General features: G+C 46.3%; 1 protein-coding gene across 2 annotated transcripts in view; it reads right to left on the reverse strand.

The window, feature by feature from the left end:
- Positions 1 to 20,001, reverse strand: part of ACACA (acetyl-CoA carboxylase alpha) — a 291,537-nt gene that overhangs the window by 248,461 nt on the left and 23,075 nt on the right. For both annotated transcript variants that reach the window (XM_060259542.1, XM_060259543.1), the window contains 5 exons: positions 13,222 to 13,354; positions 12,818 to 12,956; positions 5,973 to 6,082; positions 1,453 to 1,534; positions 458 to 556 (listed from right to left, as the gene is read on the reverse strand). In XM_060259542.1, the coding sequence (XP_060115525.1) occupies positions 458 to 556; positions 1,453 to 1,534; positions 5,973 to 6,082; positions 12,818 to 12,956; positions 13,222 to 13,354 (563 nt within the window). The remainder of the gene's footprint in view (positions 1 to 457; positions 557 to 1,452; positions 1,535 to 5,972; positions 6,083 to 12,817; positions 12,957 to 13,221; positions 13,355 to 20,001) is intronic.

Consider the following 20,001-nt stretch of genomic DNA (forward strand, 5'->3'; position numbering starts at 1 on the left):
CTGCTTCAGTAACAACCTTACTAGGTAGCCTTAGGCAAGCTGCTCTTGGTCTCAGTGCCCCAGGATAATAATACTGCCCTACCTTCCAGGGTTGTTTTGAAGATTACCGAGAAAATGTATGTGAAACTGTTTGCAGTTAATGGTTCTGCTGGCAAAATTACAGACCTCAGCTGCTGCTGTAATCACTACGATGACAAATTAGATATCTAGCACCAGTTGAGCTTGTTTTACTGTTGGGAATTTTGGTTGCAATTTTAGGTACCCCATGGTATGTATGTTTAAACTGGGGTTTAATATCAGGAGAAAAGGCTAGGATATAAATGCTTTTCAAACCAACAAGCTGGAGACCTCGTGGTTCACAGGATACTCTTATAACCACAATGCTGCAATGTGTCTTGAGTTTAGAATCTTTGGCAATGGCTGCAAGAAACAGGGCCAGAACGGGTAGCTGACTTACCACTGCCGCTCCACGGAAGCGTAGGGATTCCTGCAGTTTGAGCCACTATCGATGAAGCAATTTTGTCTCCTAAAGCCCACATCGCTTGGCTTGGTGGACCTGCAGAGAAGAAGAACAAGCACAGAACTCTGAGGCCAAATCCAGGCCAGGGAACGGTGGCCACACCAAACCTACTGGCCAGTTTCTTTCTTGACTCCATTTCTGATAGCTGTACTTCTACTTTAGCACACAGGATGCAAGAATAAGTAGCCCCAGATCTCTCGTTTGCTGGTGAGGTTCTCCCCCCCACTCTCCATTACTACTTGGTTGACCAACCTACAGGACATGCTGTAGGAGTTCCAACACACCTAGACAACAGAAGCTAGACCCTGGGCCTGACCATTTCTGTAAACCCATTTCTATGCTGCCTTTCCATGGCTGCCTTTCCACAAGTCCAAGACAATATTAAAAAAAAAAATCAGTACTAGCAAAACAAAACCCACCCATACATAAGAAAAGCAACAGAAGTATGAACCAGATTAGACTAATGCCTCTTGATAAAAAGGGGCAATATCACCCCCTTCCAGAAGGCAAAAGGGCTGTAACAATCTCGGATATTCTGAGGGAACTCAACTCTTTGGTGGTCTGGTCTGGTTCAGATTCTCCCAGGACATCTGAAGTCCAAAATACTACACTAGGCAGATCCTTGGTGTGATCCACCTGTTTCAAGTGTCTCTGTGTGCACCAACCGATATTGCTCAGGTAGAAGGAAATGGATACACTCTACTGGGTCCCACAGCCCTGGCTTAGACAGTCTTTTGCCACAAGACAATCAATTTACATGATTTCAAAACTTTTCTTTCATGATAGGCTGTACCTATGAGATGAGATCTGTGAGACAAGGAGAAATTCTTTGGGCTCTAGCAGGAAACCAATGGAGATTTTCCCTATGCTGCTTATGATGGCTTTGGCTTTCCCAAATTCCCCCCACCCCCAGAAATATTTTGCTTCCTTACCCATAAAAGCAATTCCATTTTTGTGTAGAAGTTCCGGTAATTTGGGGTTTTCAGAGGCATGGCCCCAACCAGCCCATACAGCCTGAAAGAGGAATAAAATCCAGGTTATTTCATTGATAGCTACTTTTCTTTTGGGGCAGATCTCTCTGAAAAGCAAGCCCAGGCTATAAATGTTTGCAGTTTCCAGTTGCTTTATGCTCATTTCACCAGAGCAAAAAGTGCAGAGCAAAGCACAGAAATTAGAGACTCCTCATAAGACATTCTCAATGGACTGGGCAGAAGGGTAGGGGTCAAACGCTATTATCAGTTGGGGAATGGTACTGGAACAGGGAAGGCTCAAGGACCACACTGGAAGAGGAAAGATGTATAGCTTTGGGGGGGATAAGTTCTGAGGTTTGAGAGACTGTCACCTAACCAAAGGAATGGATTACATTGTGATCTTCATATCAACCATCAAACCCCTTCCTTAAATACTTACACTAGCTCCCTTACCCCCTCCTCCTTGTTGCAGAGCAAATTCTTCACTGTCGGTTTCAAAGCACCCCCCCCCAAGTGACACGGCCCTACCCTTACCTCCTCCTATACCCTAACAAAATCCTGTCTCTACCCTTTCTAAGGGCTGCATTAGCTTCCATAGTGTAAAGGTCTTATGCTGAGAACTGCCTCCCAGAACACCTGCATCAAGAGTATTCAGACATCTTGCTCCAAGGAAAATGCTGACATAACCATTTAGTGGGCTGATCCAGGATCTGACCCATCTAACAAAGCCTTACTTAAGGGACATGGAGTAAAAGGACAGGTCCTCTTGTGGATCAAAAACTGGCTGAGTAATAGGAAGCAGAGAGTGAGTATAAATGGGCAGTCTTCGCAGTGGAGGACGGTAAGCAGTGGGGTGCCGCAGGGCTCGGTACTGGGTCCCATGCTCTTTAACTTGTTCATAAATGATTTAGAGTTGGGAGTGAGCAGTGAAGTGGCCAAGTTTGCGGATGACACTAAAGTGTTCAGGGTGGTGAGAACCAGAGAGGATTGTAAGGAACTCCAAAGGGATCTGTTGAGGCTGGGTGAGTGGGCGTCAACGTGGCAGATGCGGTTCAATGTGGCCAAGTGCAAAGTAATGCACATTGGGGCCAAGAATCCCAGCTACAAATACAAGTTGATGGGGTGTGAACTGGCAGAGACTGACAAAGAGAGAGATCTTGGGGTCGTGGTAGATAACTCACTGAAAATGTCAAGACAGTGTGTGTTTGCAATAAAAAAGGCCAACGCCATGCTGGGAATTATTAGGAAGGGAATTGAAAACAAATCAGCCAGTATCATAATGCCCCTGTATAAATCGATGGTGCGGTCTCATTTGGAGTACTGTGTGCAGTTCTGGTCGCCGCACCTCAAAAAGGATATTATAGCATTGGAGAAAGTCCAGAGAAGAGCAACTAGAATGATTAAAGGGCTGGAGCACTTTCCCTATGATGAAAGGTTGAAACGCTTGGGACTCTTTAGCTTGGAGAAACGTCGACTGCGGGGTGACATGATAGAGGTTTACAAGATAATGCATGGGATGGAGAAAGTAGAGAAAGAAGTACTTTTTCTCCCTTTCTCACAATACAAGAACTCGTGGGCATTCGATGAAATTGCTGAGCAGACAGGTTAAAACGGATAAAAGGAAGTACTTCTTCACCCAAAGGGTGATTAACATGTGGAATTCACTGCCACAGGAGGTGGTGGCGGCCACAAGTATAGCCACCATCAAGAAGGGTTTAGATAAAAATATGGAGCAGAGGTCCATCTGTGGCTATTAGCCACAGTGTATGTGTGTATATAAAATTTTTTGCCACTGTGTGACACAGAGTGTTGGACTTGATGGGCCGTTGGCCTGATCCAACATGGCTTCTCTTATGTTCTTATGTTCTTATGACAGGGCTGGAGGTACCAGCCCTGTCGTGGCCCTAAAGATGTAAGGTTCTTTGAAGCTTGCCAGGAGTGTCATGGGGCCCTGGGAGCATCTTGCTTTCCCAGAAATGAGAGCCATAAAATGCACCAAGAGGTCTGTGAGAGTAAAGGGGCGTTTCTGTGAAGAAATACACATTTGCTGTATCGGCCAGAAAGGCCAATATGGATAGCTGCTGTTAAACCATGAGCCCCACCTTATTGAAGTGGGTGGGGCATGTGCTCTATAGAAGAAAAAAAAGATATTGGATTTCTATCCCACCCTGTATGCTGAATCTCAGAGTCTCAGTGGTCACAATCTCCTCTCCCTTCCACCGCCCCCCCACAACAGACACCCTGTGAAGTGGGTGGGGCTGAGAGAGCTTTTTCCAGCAGCTGCTCTTTTAAGGACAACTCCCGCAAGAGTTATGGCTGACCCAAGGCCATTCCAGCAGATGCAAGTGGAGGAGTGGGGAATCAAACCCAGTTCTCCCAGATAACAGTCCATGCACTTAACCACTACCCCAAACTGGCTCTCTAATGACTAAGGGATAGAGGTCCACAGCCCCACAAAGGAGCAGGCTCTCTAACTCTGGATTATAAGGAACTTCCAAGCCAGCTGGGGTAGGAAGAGTTATAAAGGCTTGAACAACAAATTAACTGCCAGGGATCAGATTCCCCTGCATGGGGCAGATGGGGAGTCTGAATCAGTGTTTGCTTTCCAAGCATCCATGGAGGGAGATGCAGAAGTAAATGTTTGTATTGTTGAGGTGAGCTTAGAGATACGATTTCTCTTGTTCTTTTCCTAGATCTGCTATAGCAAATATGCATGAGAGTAATTTCCCCCTTGTCTTGTATTCCAGTTTGATAAGTTGTAATTAATTAAGACTTTCCTGTTTAAGAGAGCAGACTGTGCTTCAGATACTTCCCTGCTCATGCCTAGCCCTCGCTCATGCACACAAGGGAAGGTCTGATGTAATTGGGAAACTCTGCCATTTGCACATGCTTAGAGTCAGCCTTTACCAGTGTTCCCCAAACCCCTGGTAAACATGGTTGGGTTTAGTCTGGTGTGGTGGCACCAAATAAAACATGCATGCATTCTCACACACACACACACACACACACACATAAACCTCTAGCAGATTTGTGACAAGCCCCATCTTTTAAGAAGTTGCAGGTCCACCTTTTTAATGTCTTCAAAAGCCCTGCTGAAGAAGTGTACTTCCAGCTGCTTAAGAGTCTGGGCTGGTACCTCCAGCTCTGCCTCTTATTCCTTATTCACCGAATTTCTACACTGCCTTTCTCCCCAGTGGGGACCCAAAGCAGCCTACATCATTCTCCTCGCTTCCATTTTATCCTCACAACAAACCTGTGAGGTGGGTTAGGCTGAGAGTGCGTGACCAGTTAAAAGGAAGTACTTCTTTACCCAAAAAGTCATGAACATGTGGAATTCACTGCCACAAGAATTGGTGGCAGCTACAAGCAGAAAAAGCTTCAAGGGGGAATTGGATAAACATTATGGAGCAGAGGTCCATCAGTGGCTATTAGCCACAAGGTATATATGGAACACTATGTCTGGAACAGTGATGCTGTCTTCATGGTGCTTGGGAGGCAAGAGGGCTTCTGGAGTCCTGACCTGATCAGGTGTTGGACTGGACGGGTCATTGGCCTGATCCAACATGGCTTCTCTTATGTTCTTTTATATTCTTTTATGATCAGCCCAAGGTCACCCAGCATGCAGGAATGGGGGTCTGAATCTGGGTCTCCAGATCCTACTTTGATATCATACTCTAGGCTGACTCTAAACAGCTAAAAATGGCAGAGTTTCCCAATTACAACAGAGAACCAGATGGAAAGGGGCCAGCAGCAGCCCATGAACCATAGTTTAGATTCCCCTGACCTACACAAGGCTACTTTTCTCACCTCATCCAACACAGCAACAGAAGAAAGACTTTGTAAGTTTGGGGCAGATGAAAGAGAAAAGGAAACCAGCAATTTAAATACTGTCACAAGGAGAAGCAGAATAGTTACAGTTGCACTAAAGAAAACAGTGAGAAAGATGCAGCTGCATATCAGATATCATGTTAAATATTCCTATCTAATAAACAGTTTTGTATTTGAGTCATATCTGTTGGTCCTATAATGTCTGTGTACCCTGTGCACAGTATAAACCAAGCTACAGCAGTATACGTAAAGAGTGTTTTATCTTTAAGAGTAAGCAGTGGCGTCCAAAAAACATTAAATATAAAAATCTCCAAGACCCCTTTCATAGCAGTGGTATAGCCAGGAGTGTTGAGTAAAAATTAATTTTAAAAAATAACCACACATTCAAAAACAGACTTTTCCTTGTCTCCATCCACCGATTCCCTATCTCACTAATCACCTCTCTCTGCCTGGTCCCCACTTGAGGATCTTGTTGCCATTGGCTAAATGTCAAAGACCCTCCCTACCCCTGTGACATCAGGGCAGCTCAGCCAATCACTGCAGGAGGCTTAGTTATCAACACTACAAAATCCACACCCATACACACAGTATAGACACATCATGTAACCCATTATTCTCCAGTCCCTGAACACAGATTTTTGTGGCTGTCTCACCTGCACAGGGATCCTTTTTGCAATATCCAGAATCAGTTCCACGTTTGCATAGTTGTTGTTATTTGGACCTCCTGGCACTGGAACATAATGATCTGCCATTTTGATATACTCTGCAGATAATAAGAAGAAATACATCATTGATTGCATGTCCCACAAAGCAACACTCAAAAGCATAATCTGAGTTTTAAAAATCCATCGTAACAAAATCTACAACACAAACCACAGCTTGAGGTCTGAGAATAGCTTTCTGGAAATGGACTGATAATGTGCATGCATTTTTAAAGACCGTGGGGGCTAAATGGAATTTAATAAATATCCCCCGCCCCCCCCCAAAAAAAAATTAAGTTCAGGCCTGGACAGAAAGATCTTATTTACCACCAATACTTAGCATAGTAAAGTGCTCTTCAGTCTCCAAAGTGCTTCACAACCATTACCAAGCTATAATCCTTGTGATAAGGCTGGTTGCAATTATTCTGTCCATAATAAAGACAGTGGGAAGTTTGCAGCTTACTCAAAACCCTCTGGGGAGTTCATGGCACAGACAAGATCTGAATCAGGTACTTCCCTTTTCATAGCTCAGCTGCTGCTACATTATACCTTTTGCACTGCATCTGATGCATGCACAGGATAAGCCTCTGGTTAGCCTCCAGCAACAGAACATACACAAAGGTGCTGTATCTCATTGGTCCATCTAGCTCAGCTGCCTTACCCCATTGGTGTATTTAGACCATCAGTGACTCTATAGGGTCTCTGGTCTTCCCCAGTACCTGCTCTCTGGACCTTTTAACTGGAGATACCAGAGACTGAGCCAGGGACTGTCTGCATGAAAAACAGGTGCTCAGCCATCAACCCATGGCCCTGAGATGGGATGTTCGGGATATAGCTACACACCAGGGGAACATGTTATACTTTTCACATGCAGCCAGGGCCTACTTGTACAGAATGCTGACGTTTCCCTCCACTGGTTAGGCACGCTGGCAAGGAACACAATCAGTCTACTGTGAACTTTCACCTTCACTTTCAAGGCTTACTCAGGGAGCTGACTTTCCCTAGCATCTGGAAGGAGAAGGGAAGATTGGCTGTGTGAGATAATGGCAGAGGAAACCCACTAAGGGTTGAGACAGTGCTTTGAGAATCAGTCCCCAGGGGAGCCAGTCGCTGGGCTATTGGGAGACACCGAGGCAAGGCCTTGGAGCTTGGAAGGGGAGTTGAAGGTTCTGATCCCTTCAGTGGGAAGCGCCGATATTGATCAACTGGTGGTGGTGGGCTACTCTACAGAGAAGGAAGAGCCCCACCAGGGGAGCTGGGAACCCCAAGAAGGGCAAGGCAGAACAGGCCCTGCAGGCCAGAGCAAGCATGTTCTGCCACAGGAAGTGAAGTCAGCCACTTGCTTCCTCAGAGAAAAACTTAGCAGAAGACAGTCACAGGATCCAAGCCCTATGATATTAATGCCACTTAATGCTTCTCAGCCCAAGAGAACAAGCTCTTCCCATAATGGGATAGAGAAAGGCCTGAAAGAGACTTAGGGCTGCCAAGTCCAATTCAAGAAATATCTGGGGACCTTGGGGGTGGAGCCAGGAGACACTGGGGGTGGAGCCAGAAGCAAGGTTGTGACAAGCATCTGAACTCCAAAGGGAGTTCTCGCCATCACATTTAAAGGGGCCACACCTTTTAAATGCCTTCCCTCCACTGGAAATAATGAAGGATAGGGGAAGCTTCTTTTGGGTCTCACAAAATCGGACCCCCTTGTTCAATCCTTTTGAAACTTGGGGGGTCTTTTGAGAAGAGGCATCAGATAATATGCTACAAATTTGGTGGCTCCACCTCAAAACACAGCCACCACAGAGCCCCAGCTACCCATGGATCAATTAGCCATTATACCCTATGGGAACCAGTCTCCCTAAGGAATAATGGAGCACCCAGCAGACATTTCTCCCCTCCCCTTGATTTCTGATGACCTTGAAGTGGGGGGGAGGGCTTCCAAACCAGGGGATCCCCTGCCTCCACTTGGGGATTGGAAATCCTAAAGAGACTTGAAGGTACAAGTGGAAAAGCAAACAGAGAGCTAAGACCTGCTCAGAGGGAAGCTGAATTCTGGGAGTGCCACACACCACACAGAGCAATGAGGTGAAGGGACTGGCTGACAAAAGGGCTTGTTTACAGAGATAAGCACAAGAGCTTTCAAAATTGTTCTGCCACGCACTTGATGAGTAACTGTTACTCAGTATATTCTCATCTGTGCAGGCATAAAAAGAGTAGTGTTGCCCCACCACCACCATCCCTCACAGGCTTATACTACTTCTGGAGGCAGGTGGAGAACTGCACACTGAATTCCACAGGAAAGTACCCATCCCAGCATGCTAGTGTGCCAGGTGCAAAAGCCTGAAGTGCTAGCTTTCAACCTGAGAGGGAATTAAAACCAAAACACTGAAAGCTCTGCCTTATCAGTGGCAGCCCCACAATTATGGAACAACATCTCCAGGACCCCCCCCACACACACACACTTTGGCTCTTTAGGAGGCAGTTGAAGATGGTTTTATTTAGGACAGTGCTTGGTTACATTCACTAGCAGTCCTGAACTGTAGTCTTAAATTTTGGGTTTTATACTTCTAATCAGGGCCTTTTTTGAGCAGGAACACAGTTCTGGCTGGCTTGACATCAGGGGTGTGGCGTAATATGCAGATGAGTTCCTGCTGGGCTTTTTCTACAAATAAAGCCCTGCTTCTAATGCATTTTAGTTTATGCATTTTATCTATGTCATAAGCTGCCTCTGTAAGGAGAAAAGGTGGCTAATAAGCATTTAAATAAATAAATAAAAGCATTCAGCTACTGCACTCATCCGAGGATCATCTCACAATTTTGATATATCTCACAATTTTCTCATATATACAATCTCAAACCAAGAAAAGAATATTTGCTATTTTGCTTCTTAAATAGTATAAAGTCGGTCACATTATGGCTTTCCTCCTTCCTCATGGGTCGGGGACAGAGGGTGGCGATTGGGGGTGAGCGATCCCAGAGGCGCACACTAGACTGTGGGGTGCCCCAGGGAGCAGTTCTCTCCCCGATGTTATTCAACATCTATATGCGCCCCCTCGCCCAGATTGCCCGGAGATTTGGGCTGGGTTGCCATCAATACGCAGATGACACCCAGCTCTATCTACTAATGGACGGACGGCCCGCCTCCGCCCCGGGGAACCTGGACCGGGCTTTGCAGGCTGTTGCAACGTGGCTCAGACTGAGCGGGCTGAAGTTGAATCCAGCGAAGACAGAGGTTCTCCAGGTGGGTCGTGGCACTATCTCTCCCGGCCTTTGACGGGGCGCCACTGAAGACGGCGCAACGGGTAAAGAGCCTGGGCGTCTTACTGGAGCCTTCATTATCAATGGAGGCCCAGATAACAGCCACTGCCAAATCAGCATTCTTCCACCTGAGGCGGGCGAGGCAGTTGGCCCCTTTCCTAGAGCGTCAGGACCTAGCAATGGTGATCCACGCGACTGGACTACTGTAACGCTCTCTACATGGGGCTGCCTCTGTACCGGACCCGGGAGCTGCAGCTAGTGCAGAACGCGGCGGCCAGGCTGTTACTTGGTCTCCCAAGATGGGAGCATATACGGCCGGGGCTGCGCGGACTGCACTGGCTGCCAATCGTATACCGGATCCAGTACAAAGTGCTGGTCATAACCTTTAAAGCCCTATATGGCCAAGGACCGACCTACCTGAGGGACCGTCTCCCCATATGAGCCCCAGAGAGCACTGAGGTCAGTGGGGAAAAGCAGACTGAATATCCCTGGGCCAAAAGAAGTCAAACTTCAAAGCACCCGCACTTGGGCCTTTTCCGTTGCGGCCCCACAACTCTGGAACAAACTCCCAGAGGAGGTGCAGGCCCTGCGGAACTTAGACCAGTTCTGCAGAGCCTGCAAGACCGCCCTCTTCAAACAGGCGTTCACCAATAACTGAATTAATGTTTACCGCCAGATTAATAACGGTTACCGCCAGTGTTGATTTAGGAATGTTTTAATTATTGATTGATTTTAATGTGAATTTAATGTTTTTAATACTGTATTGTTTACTTGAAATGCTGTTAGCCGCCCTGAGCCTGCTTCGGCGGGGGAGGGCGGGATATAAATAAAATTTTACTTTACTTACTTTTACTTTACTTTACTTACATTACTAAAGTTTGCAGCAAGACCCCCCACCCCAAACTCCTGGCCCAATGAAGCACAGCCGGTCACCCACCAGGTTTAGGCCCAGTTAATCTGTCAAACGGACACTGGACTTTTACAGAAGCAGCGTGGAGAGCCAGAAACAGGAACATCCACACAGAAAAGTGCAGAAAGGCTAAAGAAAAGGCTATTCCTGCAGGAAGGCTAAAGAGTGCTTCTGAGCATGGGTAAAATTCCTGTCCTTCTCCACACCCTGAATTTAGCTTCTGAGAAAGCAGAAAACTTGATGAGCCTGCATTACTGGAAGGGGTCTAACAGAATAAGAGTTGGATTTGAAACCAGGAAATGAGGGTTCAAATCCAACCAACCATTGTGTATAGACTCAGGGCCAAACCGCACTCTGGGGGAAATGTGGTAGCAAATTACTGAAGTGTTAGCATGGACTGCACCACAGCAGTATGAAGGTGGTGGAGTCCACTTCTGAAATGTGTCTTTATAATTTCAGAAAAACTCCCTCCAAACAGAAAAGCAGCATGTCAAGGTGAAACATTTCCACCCATCTTGCAGGTAATTTTAAACACAGAAGCGCATTCCAAAACATAGTCCTCTATCTATAGTCTGATGTGTAGTAACTCATTCTGACACCTTGTGTATGTCGATCAGGCCACAGTGAGGTAATAATACCTGCAAAAGCTACAGGACAGCACCCTTAACCACATGGCTCATCCCTTCCTGCTGAATCCCTTATTGTCTATTCCACAAAGTAAAGACCTTGGATATAGGTTGCCAGACCGCCCCCAGTGTGGGCAGGGGTCTTCCAGTATGGGGAGCTCCCCCGCCCCCACCCCCCCAATCACCTCCACTTCCTGGCAGGAACCTAGAAATCATCACACCATGCCTATGAAGACCACAAATGATGTAGGCACATTGGGAACATTGGGAGACAATGCTCTGGTTTGGGGGCAAAACTCTATGATTTGAAATGAAAACTACCATAGAGTATTTCTCAAAAACCAGAGCATCACCCCTGATGTCCCTGATGTGCTGACATCATTTCCAGTTTACATAGGCGCATCGCGACACTCCTCCCCACTGCCAGAAAGTCCAACCCTTATTGGATATAAGGACCAGTTTTGGCCTACTCAGCTCTGTAAAAGCAACTGCTACAACTGCTACTTCTCAGTTAAACGGGAGGCAACACTGATATTATGCCAGCGGTGGGAGGCTTCAGATGAAGCCTTTGTCCGATACAGTCCCCAGGGAAAGGAAAGGTCTCCTGTGCAAGCACCAGTTGTTTCCGATTCTAGGGTGATGTTGCTTTCACATTTTCACGGCAGACTTTTTACAGGGTGGTTTGCCATTGCCTTCCCCAGTCATCTATACTTTCCCTCCAGCAAGCTGGGGACTCATTTTACCAACCTCGGAAGGATGGAAGGCTGAGTCAACCTCGAGCCGGCTACCTGAAAACCCAGCTTCCGCCGGGGATCAAACTCAGGTCATGAGCAGAGCTTAAGACTGCAGTACTGAAGCTTTAACACTCTGCGCCATGGGGCTCTTTACAGTCCCCAAACCACAAGTCAAAATGTATAAATGACCACCATGTGGCTCCTTCAGTCACCTAGCTCTATCCATGGCATGATCTTGAGCAGAGAATGAATGCACTTGGCCCCTCTGGAGCATATCTTAAGCTGGCCAGAGAGACATAAGCATTTTTCCCAGGCTTTGGGGGAGGCTAATGGCTGTACCTGAGGACTCTGTGGGTCTTGGAGGCACTTCAAAAACAGCAAACTGCCTCACTACTTTCCAAGAGTCTCTAATGCCATCCTTACAAGATGCCACCCCCACATCCTGATCCCAAGCTGGGAGAAAGACAGAGGCCCTCTCCATATTTGTGCCAGGTCTTAGCTTCTGGACAACATCGCCACACAACTCTATCAGGTATCCACTTAAAAGAGGCATTCTACCCAATCTGGAAAATGAAAGAAATGCCTCTTCTAAGATGACTGTCTGTCTTCCATAGTTTTCAGAGAAAACATGAATTAATAATACCCTTTAGAATACATTTAAATCTGCTAGCCAATTTTCCTGTGCACAGCTTTTCAAATGAAATTTTTTAAAAGACGAATTTATGTAGCTCTAACCACATTACACAAGGAGCCCCGTGACGTAGAGTGGTAAAGCTGCAGTACTGCAATCCGAACTCTCTGACCATGACCTGAGTTCGATCCCGGCAGAAGCTGGGTTCAGGTAGCCAACTCAAGGTTGGTGCAGCCTTCCATCCTTGCTGGGGGAAAAGTGTAAACCACCCCATAAAAAGTCTGCCGTGAAAATGTCATGATGCAACGTCACCCCAGAGTCGGAAACGACTGGTGCTTGCACAGGGGACTAAACCACATTACCACTCTATTAGTATGACTTTGAAGATAAGATGGCCTATCCCCAAATAGGGCCTTTAACTAAAGCCATATAAAATCCATGGACTCCTTCCCCATCTACATAACTTGGAAATAGCAACCCATGTCACACAACTGTTGCCAAGAACAAAGCCAAAGCACAGGCCATATAAAAGGGGCTACAAATGTCCATAAACAATTATCATCCATGAAACACTGTTCATTGTCAATACTGCAGCATAAAATCCAGACAGAAGCAGGTTTGAAAGCCAGTCTTTCAAGACTCACCTGCATTGGCTTTCAAGTCTTCAGGAGTCACCATGACAACAAAGCGGATTGCTCGCTCATTACGAAACATCTCGTAGGACCAGCGACGGATGGACCTCATGCATTTCACTGCTGCGATTCCATTATTGGCAATAAGAACCTGGACAAGGTATAACCAAGAGATACTGACTTTTATTATTATTATTATTAAATTTTATTTGTCCACACTGTCCACACATCCAATCTAAACCAGTGTATTAGCAACCTCAGCAAAGTTAGTCTACCCTCCAAACCACAACCTCAACCACAAAAAAAAGCAGCTTGTTTTATGTTTTGAATTATTTTATTATTTGAAATGTGGTTTTATTTAAAGAGAGCTTTCTTTAAGTTCAGTCTATTTTTTTAAAAAAAGGTTCCCAACTCACTTTCTCAATAACTTTGTTCCCCCCGAAACGTGTGACGAACTCTGCTGGAGAAGCAACTGTGAAGTCTCTCTGGAGGTCGACTTTCTTCCTGTCTCGGCCCTGCTTCATGAGGTGGAGGCCTGACATACTCGGCCTGAGGGGAAAAGGAAAAGCAAAGCAAGTGAGCCTCAAAATGGCAACATGACGAAGCAATGTGGAGGATCAGAGCCCCTTACAAGGCAAGCCAGCTTCTGAGTACATCATTACATCATAGCCTCCTCAAACTCATGCAGCTTAGTCTCTCCACAGTCCACATCTCACCCCCACACACACCCCATTCCTCCATCTTTGGTATCCTAAGTATTGTACCCCAACCAGGCCTCACCACAACAGGCCAGTTGGAGGCTCCACATGCACAACCCTTCTTTGGTCAGGGAACAGTGCTGGAATTGCAAAGTGACCTCCTGTATGCCTCCTGTCTCAGAAAAACATAGATTAGGAGTTCCCAACCTTTTCGGGATGGCTGAACAACGGGGGAATACCACATAATTCTTAGGCGGCTTCCTTAGGGTTGCCAAGTCCAATTCAAGAAATATCTGGGGACTTTGGGGGTGGAGCCAGGAGACATGAGGGGTAGGGTTGCCAAGTCCAATTCAAGAAATATCTGGGGACTTTGGGGGTGGAGCCAGGAGACATTGGGGGTGGAGCCAGGAGCAAGGTTGTGACAAGCACAATTGAACTCCAAGGGAGTTCTGGCCATCACGTTTCAAGGGACTGAACACCTTTTAAATGCCTTCCTTCCATAGGAAATAATGAAGGATAGGGGCACCTTCTTTTGGGGCTCATAGAATTGGACCCCCTAGTCCAAACCTTTTGAAACTTGGGAGGTATTTTGGGGAGAGGCACTAGATGCTATACTGAAAATTTGGTGCCTCTATCTCAAAAAACAGCCCCCCCAGAGCCCCTGATACCCACGGCTCAATTCCCCATAATTCTCTATGGGAATCATTCATGGAGGTGCATGATGGCTCTGGGGGCGGGGATTCCCCCGCCGGCCAGCTGGCTGGGGGAGGGGGGAAGCCTGTAAAACCGGGGGATCCCCCTCTGGGACCTGGGGATTGGGAAGCCTAATGAGGGGTGGAGCCAAGATCAAGGCTGTGACAAGCATAATTGAACTCCAAAGGGAGTTCTGGCAATCACAATGAAAGGGACGGCACAACATTTCAATTCCTTCCTTCCATAGGAAGTAATGAAGGATAGGGGCACCTTCTTTTGGGGCTCATAGAATTGGCCCCCCTGGTCCAATCTTTTTGAAACTTGGGGGGTATTTTCGGGAGAGGCACTAGATGCTATTCTGAAAATTTGGTGCCTCTACCCCAAAAAACAACCCCCCCAGAGCCCCAGATACCCACAGATCAATTCTCCATGATTTTCTATGGGAATAAATCTCCATAGGGAATAATAGAGTTCCCAGCAGATATTTCCCTCCCCTCCCCCCGCTTTCTGACAACCCTGAAGCGGGGGTAGAGCCTTCAAACTGGGGGATCCTCTGCCTCCACCTGGGGATTGGCAACCCTAGGCTTCCTGGAGCACGCCCGAGGGGGGAGGGGGCCAGTTTTGGCCCTCGGCTCTGGTGAGGGAAATATATGAACTTGGCTGGCCGTGGCATGGCTCCTGCTGTGCACAGTGTGCGCTGCCACCCAGCTGCCATAGCTCCACATCCTGCGCTGCATCTGTGCTTCCGGAAGCACAGATGTGGTGCGAGAGGCTGAGCTACGGTAGCCGGGCAGCGGCATGCGCTGTGCATATCAGGAGCGGCATTGTCCCAAGCCAAGCTCACCCTTGCCACAGGCAAGGGGGGGAGGAGGGGTGCAGTGGGGCGGGGCGGGGTGCTGTGCCTGGGGAGTTAACTTTGTCCCAGCACCCTAGCGCTGGCATTGCATATTCCTCATCTGACCTTGTTTGCTGGAGACTGACCCTATTCACTATTGCCTGTCCCCTAAGACCTATCCCAAGGACAGGTAAGTTTCACTGCCCCATCTCATCTGCCCTTTTGCTTCTAAGGGGTATCAAAAATATTTCTAATCACCATTCAACTCTTTCTCCAAGTATCCACAATAACATGGAGCAATTACATATTGATTCCCGTACAAGCACATGAGCACTAAGGTGGAGGATATACGCTGCTTGGCAATTTCAGATGTCACCAAATTGCATTTTAAACCATGACAGTAAGGTTTCCAAACACAGTTTCAACCTAAAAAACACAACCTTCATTTTTAAATCAGCAGAGGCCAGGCTATCAAACTGTATCTATCAAAAATTTTATCCTGCCCTGCTTCCAATGAGCACACTGAAAACCAGCATGATATTGTGCTTTGAGTGTCAGACTAGAGTCTGGGACCCTAGGTTCAAATCCCCCTCACACAAGCAAATGGATGTTGTGACAGACTGCACTTTTAAAAGTTCAGAAGTGCTGTATAAACAGATAAAGGACTGTGAAAGGCCTTCAATGACAGGAAGTTCCAAGCTATCTGATTAGTTAGCATCAGCTGAGAACAGAAAGACTTCTGAACTGCATGCTGAAGAGAAATTCAGTCTGATTTCAGCCATCACTGAGAAGAATCATGTACTGATAGCCATGACTTGAGAGCAGTTTAACACAGACTGGAGAACTGGGGGGAAGCTAGCAAGGAAGTTTGGGAAGTCAGCGAAGACTCCTATTCAGGCCAAGGAAAGAAGATACATCTTCTAAAGCAGGGGTGGCCAAACTTGCTTGATGTAAGAGCCACATAAAATAAACATCATATGTATAAGAATTGAAAGACATGAATGTCAGATATTTGAGAGCAGGCAGGCAGGCAGGCAAATAGATGGGGGAGAGGGAGGAGAGAGGGAGATGAAAAGAAAGCAACTTTACATGCTGGACCCTCTGGCCTCCTATTGGGTAGCACTCTTTGCATTAGCAGCTAGAAAAGTTGGAGCAAAGATGGTTTTCTGGCATTGACACAGTAATATAGTAGTTATTGAAATTGTAATTTTACAATGCTGTCTATATTTTTAATGGAGGTATTTTAAACATTTAAATTTTGTATAACTGAATTTGTATAACTGAATGTGGTTTTAGGCATGTAATTTCTTTTAACCTTCTTTCTTTTAATTGTAACGGCCAATGGCCATACACAATACAACACACTACTACTACTTTAAATGCATTCTCCAATCTACTGGCTGGCTTAGAGAAGTGATTTAAAGATGCCTTCTTCAAGTTGGCCAATGGGGCTGTGGGAGCTTCAAGAACCACACAATAAGTGTGAAAGTGCCACATGTGGCTCCCAAGCTGCAGTTTGGCCACCCCTGTTCTAGAGACAGAGGAAAATTCCCTACCCAATCAGACAGAGAGTAAGATCTGAAGACTGCAGAGATCCCTGTTCTAATGTGGTCAGAAACTGCCTTTAGAGACCTTAAGAGTTAACAAAAAAAACTCAAAATTAGTACTGGCATTTCAAGAGAAGGGGTTTGGGTATTGGAAAGAGTGCATCAGTCTTCTGGAAAGCAAAAGAGAGAATACTCAACAAAAGTGTGCTGGACTGTTTTGGAGAAAAACCCTGAACAAAAGCCTCTTGACATAAAGTTTTAAGGCACTGTGAAAAGCCTGAGAAATTCTCATTGGCCTGAAACATAAGAACAAATGCCAGTAAAAACTGGCTTTACCTCAGAATTTTCAACCCCTGATTTCATCTGACCTTTTTCCTCTATGTTGAATAAAATGTCTTAGTTTTGAATTTCAAAATGCCTCAAGTGCCATTTAAGTGGTTTAAGTTAAAGCGGCCTCCTGATCCTTCCCTCAGGTTCCCGGGATGAGCCAACAGCCAAAATATAGTACTGTGATTAGGTGGGACATCCAGAGCTCTTCAGAAAAGAAGAGGACACATTACAGCTCAGGCAGTAAAAGGAAAGGGAAACGGAGGGAAAATCTCGCCTCTGAGGGAGAGAAGTGGACAATTTCTCCATCTAACCTTCCCCACAGAGTTGTTGTGGGGACAAAATGGAGAAGAGAAGAACAATTTTTGCCACCTTCAGCCCCTGTAAGGGAATGATATAAATACATGAGTGGGGGAAGTATATAAAAGCCCACAGTGGCATACATAGTTCCCCATTTTATCCCCTCACAACAACTCTGTGAGGTAGAAAGTTGAGAGAATATGACTCTCCCGAAGTCCCCAATGAGCCTTGTTGTCAAGACTCAGTGTGTGTGTGTGGGGGGGGTGTCTTATCAATTTCTGCCACCACTCTGGGTTAAGGGTTCCCTTGGTGAGGGAGCTTTCCCCAGCTCAAGCTCTCTAGCTCAGCCTTGCAAGGAAAGAACACCTCCTTCCTGGGCTGGGCCTTTATATTCTCTTCCCAGGCCCCACCCCTCTCTGGGCCTGTTTCCCTCCAAACCCCTCTACTCAATCAGAGGGACAGAGGGGATTCTGGGAGATGTAGGCTTTTCCCAGTAATTTCTAAGCAGGCTTCCCTGGGACCTGCAGGCCTCCCTAGGCCCAGGATGAAGCAGGGTTCACAGGCACAGCCTGGTCTTCCAATTCTAGACCAGGTCTTAATAGGGTTGACAAGTCCAGTTCAAGAAATATCTGGGGACTTTGGGGGCGGAGCCAGGAGACTTTGGGGGTGGAGCCAGGAGACATTGGGGGTGGAGCCAGGAACAAGGGTGTGACAAGCATAACTGAACTCCAAGGGAGTTCTGGCCATCACATTTAAAGGGACAGCACACTTTTTTAAATGCCCTCCTTCCATAGGAAATAATGAAGAATAGGGGTACCTTCTTTTTGGGCTCATATCATTGGGCCCCCTGGTTCAATCATTTTGAAACTTGGGGGGTATTTTGGGGAGAGGCACTAGATGCTATACTGAAAATTTGGTGTCTCTACCTCAAAAAATAGCCCCCCCCAGAGCCCCTGATACCCGCAGATCAATTCCCTATTATTCCCTATGGGAATAATAGATGGGGGCGGGGCTTCCCCCTCCGGCCAGCTGGCTGGGGGTGGGGGGAAGCCTGTAAAACCAGGGGATCCCCCGCTGGGACCTAGGGATTGGGAAGCCTAGGTCTTAAGTGCCACTCCACAATGAATCTCTGTGTGCTTTTGCCACAGGGGAGGTAAATAGACCATGTAATAGACAACCCCTCATGGAGGCAAATGGGTTAAGCAATGATCTTTGTTATCATCTTACTACATAATTTCTGCATCATTTAACAAAATACTCATGCTTTGTTTCAGAATTCTGCTTAATTACAGAATTCTGCAATCCTAATCTTATTGCACTGCCTTACTGCAAGTCACATTCTGTTCACTGCAGTGACTCACACTTGGTAATACTCCTTGAGTCTCAGCAAGAAAGGCAGACTATAAATAATGTAAATAAACAAATAAGAAAGCAGAAGTGCTAAAAGTATCTGTGAAATAGCAGGAAATTCAGGAGGCATCTGGCATTTTCCACAGCTCTACAGTTAGAGAACCTGGGGATGTCCTTATTCTGTCCCCTTGAGAAGATGCCATTGCCCATATTTGGGCAGAAAGAGTGGCGGCAACTTGCCTACACGGGGCCTCCCCCAGATCTTATAAAGGGAGGGGTGCATCCCACTGGGTTCCTTAATTTTGCAGAGCTCCACCCGACAGACACACCAGGAATTCCTGCATAACTACCAATGCCACTCCTGATTTTTTTAAAAAAATTGAAAAAAAAACATAAAGTGCCTAGCTACAGAGCTTTGCCCCAGTTTTCGCAATGAATGCAAATGACCACCTTTATCTCAAGAGATTTTGGCAAGGCAGTGAGTATGGCATAATCTTACTTCTCACAGACAGCATATGAGGTAGCAAACTATATATTATATATATTTGAGGTAGCAAACATATATATATAGCCGTAGCGTGGAATGGCCTTAGTGATAGTTTGCTACGTCATGTGCTGTCTGTGAGAAGTAAGATTATGCCATACTCACAGGTACTGCCTTGCCAAAATCTCTTGCCTATATGTGTATATATACACACACTCAGAAAGAAGGGTCCCAACCCAACCGTCCTTGTGGAATGTTATGTTTTTACATGAAGGGTCTTCCCTGTTCAACAACACAAGCCCCAGCTTGCCACCCAAAGAAATACCTTACAGGTTTGACTCACTTCAATTAATTATTTTTTTTCCCTATGAACAGCTTGAAGAAACCCAATTTTTGCTGTCTTATGCTCAGGTCTTTGCCTGGGTGTTAATTTGTATCAGGCCCAACTATGCTAAGGACTGGAATCTATTTCTTGGGAACAAGTAATCTGGAAACACCTTCTAGGCAAGCACAGCTAGACGTGCCAACTCTGGCCTGGGAAATTCCTGGAGATTTGGGGGTGGAGCCTGGGGCAGACAGGGTTTCAGGAGGGGAGGGACATCAGCAGGTTATAATGCTATTGGGCCACCTTCCAAAGCGAAGGGAATCAATCTCTACGGGAACCAATCTCTGCCACCTGGAAATGAGCGATATTTCCAGGGGGTCTCCAGGCCCCACCTGGAAGCTGACAATCCCATGCACAGAGGGCTTTCTCTTCCTCACCCAATAATAAAGAATGGCATCTGCCCACTCAAGATTTAGGAATTTCCTAAGAAATCAGCACAGCATGCCAGAAAACATTCACCCCAAACGTCTCCAAGAACTCCAGAAGAAAGCAGGAAGCCAAAGGCATGCAATTCAGAGGATTCAGCAGGATTTATTTAAAGCATTTTTAGACCACACTCTCCAAAGAGGTCATCCAC

This window comes from Heteronotia binoei, chromosome 18 (assembly GCF_032191835.1).
Source record: "Heteronotia binoei isolate CCM8104 ecotype False Entrance Well chromosome 18, APGP_CSIRO_Hbin_v1, whole genome shotgun sequence".
In the NCBI taxonomy this organism is placed as follows: Eukaryota; Metazoa; Chordata; class Lepidosauria; order Squamata; family Gekkonidae; genus Heteronotia; species Heteronotia binoei.